Here is a 2638-nt window from a genome sequence, read left to right as displayed (position 1 = left end):
CTGGAGCAGCTCGGACCCTTCCCTACTGAGACAACCACCAAGGCACCCCCTCCCACCATGCCTCTCCTGCCAGAGCTTGGGTTTCTACCTGCTCTCACGTAGCAGGTTCATCAGATCTGAGTTTATTTTTAAACCAATAGGCACTCTAGCCAATAGTTCTTTTTCCTACTTTCTGCCCAATTCTAAGCTACTCTTAAAGGAAACATGAGCAGCAGCACAGGGTGTTGAAATCTTGGCTTCGGGAGTTAAGATCCCTGAATGCTCTTGGGCAGGTTAAATGCGGCGTAACTGTCCTTAGCCTCAGGGATGCTGTCCTGAGTAAATGAGTCAACACCACCAAGCACAGAGAACGGTGTCCGGGACCCGGCGGGCACGTGGTAAGTCGGCCATCAGTACCGTGGATGCCCCGAGAACCCAGTTCCGACCCAGCAAGCTGCTAACCCAGCAGGCAAATCTCCTTAGCGTTTCTGTGAAAGAAGACAAGCTGGTTTCTAACAAAGTCACCTTCCCTTTGGGAATAAACAGTTACGACAGACCCCGCTGTAACTTGCCGTGACTTCGCTATCTAGTTGGTCACTTTTATCTTTAGGAAAATGCTTTCGGAGAAATGCGGCCCAACTACAAACACACGATGAGGAAGCCCGTGGGGTCCAGAGCTGCGGGCAGCGAGTTCCGACCTGCTGGCAGGGCCCCGGGTGCGCCACAGCCAGGTAACAGTATACATACCTTGCTCCCCGTGAGCTGTGCGAGGTGAGGTTTCAGCTCTTCTCCGATTACGGAATAAATTGCCACCAAGCAGAACACACTGGCCTTCCGCACACTACTTTCAGTGTTGTCATAACCCTACAGTTGGAGGGGAACACAGAAAGGAAACGAGATCAAAGATTCATTTCACCGTCAATATTTCAACATCTCCACAAGTGCCCTCAGAGCTCAACCTTGGACTTGTCAAAACAACCAGGGTGTAACTCAGCTCTGCACCTGATCCAGGGAGCTTCCCGGAGGCTAGGAGCTGCGGCCGACCTGCCCCGCCCGGGCCACTGCAAGGAACTGCCCAGCAGCCCCCCAAGCATCGAGGGAGACAGTACAAGGAAGAGGTGAAGGGGGACAATAACTTTCGTACTTTCCGGAAGGTAAAACAAGTTTCATGTGTGAAAAACCTTTAAAGAAATGAGAACCACACACTCTCGTGCCCAGACAATAGTTAGCACCGGCTAGAGCTGGACCTCAACCTACCGTCGCCTCATCCACCCCCCTTCCCCCCGACCCCTGGAGGGACCTGCCTGCTGTTCCCCACACAGACTCCAGGACTTCCCAGACACTGTCGTCCCCTCTGCCTGGCGTAACCCAGGCCCCGTGCTCAGCAAACAGCAGCACCACACGTGGCTCTGATTTCTCTCTACCCTGCCCAGGGAACTCTCGCTCCAGGACCCCACGCGACACCGCCTCCTGGATGAGCCCTTCCCTCTCTGCTACCTGCCAGGAACCGCCACTCCTGCTCTGTTCCCAGCTGTCAGCTCGCACCTCCCTGGGGAGCTCTGCACAGCCCCGGCACCTCCGCTGGTCCATGCAGGCTGACGGCCCCTGAGGGGATGCCGATCAGTGGAGACCATCTTCCCCCCGGAGCCCATCTAACTCCAGTCTCATGCTCAGGAGGGTTTCAATCCACATTTGCTGGGTCGGTGAGAGCAAGGACCACTGTCTGGTTTCCCACTCCATGGCCCACCTGCCCAGGGCTGGGGCCCACAGATGTGCAATAAGGGTTTGTTGAAGGAATGAACAACAAAAATGATCCAAATATGTTTACTGTAAACAGAGTTCATTCCCCAGCCCAGTTCCAGGCTGCCAGGACACCTCCATGCTGCACTCCGGGGAGGGTAGACTGAGAGCCGAGAGAAAAGGCGTGAGGCAGCCACACCACACAGCTTCCCAGGTTCTAAAAACAGGTCACCTCCCGACTTGCCCTACCTGCCCCACTTCAAGCAAGCAAGGGAAGCCAGGCCCCGTGCCCCCTCGCACCCCTGGGGGGGTGTGGCACCGCGCCCAGCCCACCTGCAGCAGGCCCGGGATGATGTCAGCCAGCAGCTGCAGCAGGGACTCCCTGGCAATCCTCTCGACGACCTTGGTCTGCATCTTGATGGCAGCCAGGTTGATGGGGTAGTCGGCCGTCTGGATGATGGGGCAGAGCACTTTGATGCACTGCTCCGGGTGGATGGAGCTGGCCAGAGTGGACGCAGCTTCCTCGGCGGCTCTCACCACCTGAAACACAGGTCCCCCCGAGCGTGAGTGCCACAGCCAGGAACAGCCAAAACAGTGCTCCTAATTCCAGAGCCGAGCGACATGCTTCGCTCAATGCCGCCGTCACTTCCTCGGGCCAATGTTGTTGCAGAAGTTTGAAGGGTAATTTCCCAGGGGTATGGAGGCCCTGGGAAGGCAGGTACAGTGGACTTTGGCAAAAACCTTAGAAAAGTGGTTCTCGAGTGCAGCCTGCCCCACCCCTCCACTGCAGCAGCAGCCGAGACCTCCTTAGGAGGGCCACCTCCCCGGGCCCCAGACCCGCGGCCTCAGACTGTGGGCTGGGGCCGCAGCTGTGTCAAGCACTCGGAGATTCTTAGGTGCAGGGACATTTGAGAGTCTG

General features: G+C 56.9%; 1 protein-coding gene across 15 annotated transcripts in view; it reads right to left on the bottom strand.

The window, feature by feature from the left end:
* The window catches only part of LOC102768505 (CLIP-associating protein 1), a 138951-nt gene that overhangs the window by 6055 nt on the left and 130258 nt on the right, over positions 1–2638 (bottom strand). For all 15 annotated transcript variants that reach the window (XM_015572489.1, XM_015572491.1, XM_015572490.1 and 12 more), the window contains 2 exons: positions 2053–2259; positions 727–843 (listed from right to left, as the gene is read on the bottom strand). In XM_015572489.1, the coding sequence (XP_015427975.1) occupies positions 727–843; positions 2053–2259 (324 nt within the window). The remainder of the gene's footprint in view (positions 1–726; positions 844–2052; positions 2260–2638) is intronic.

This window comes from Myotis davidii, unplaced genomic scaffold (assembly GCF_000327345.1).
Source record: "Myotis davidii unplaced genomic scaffold, ASM32734v1 scaffold249, whole genome shotgun sequence".
Taxonomy (NCBI): Eukaryota; Metazoa; Chordata; class Mammalia; order Chiroptera; family Vespertilionidae; genus Myotis; species Myotis davidii.
The sequence above is the reverse complement of the archived record's forward strand: the minus strand, read 5'-3'. Positions and strand labels throughout refer to the sequence as shown.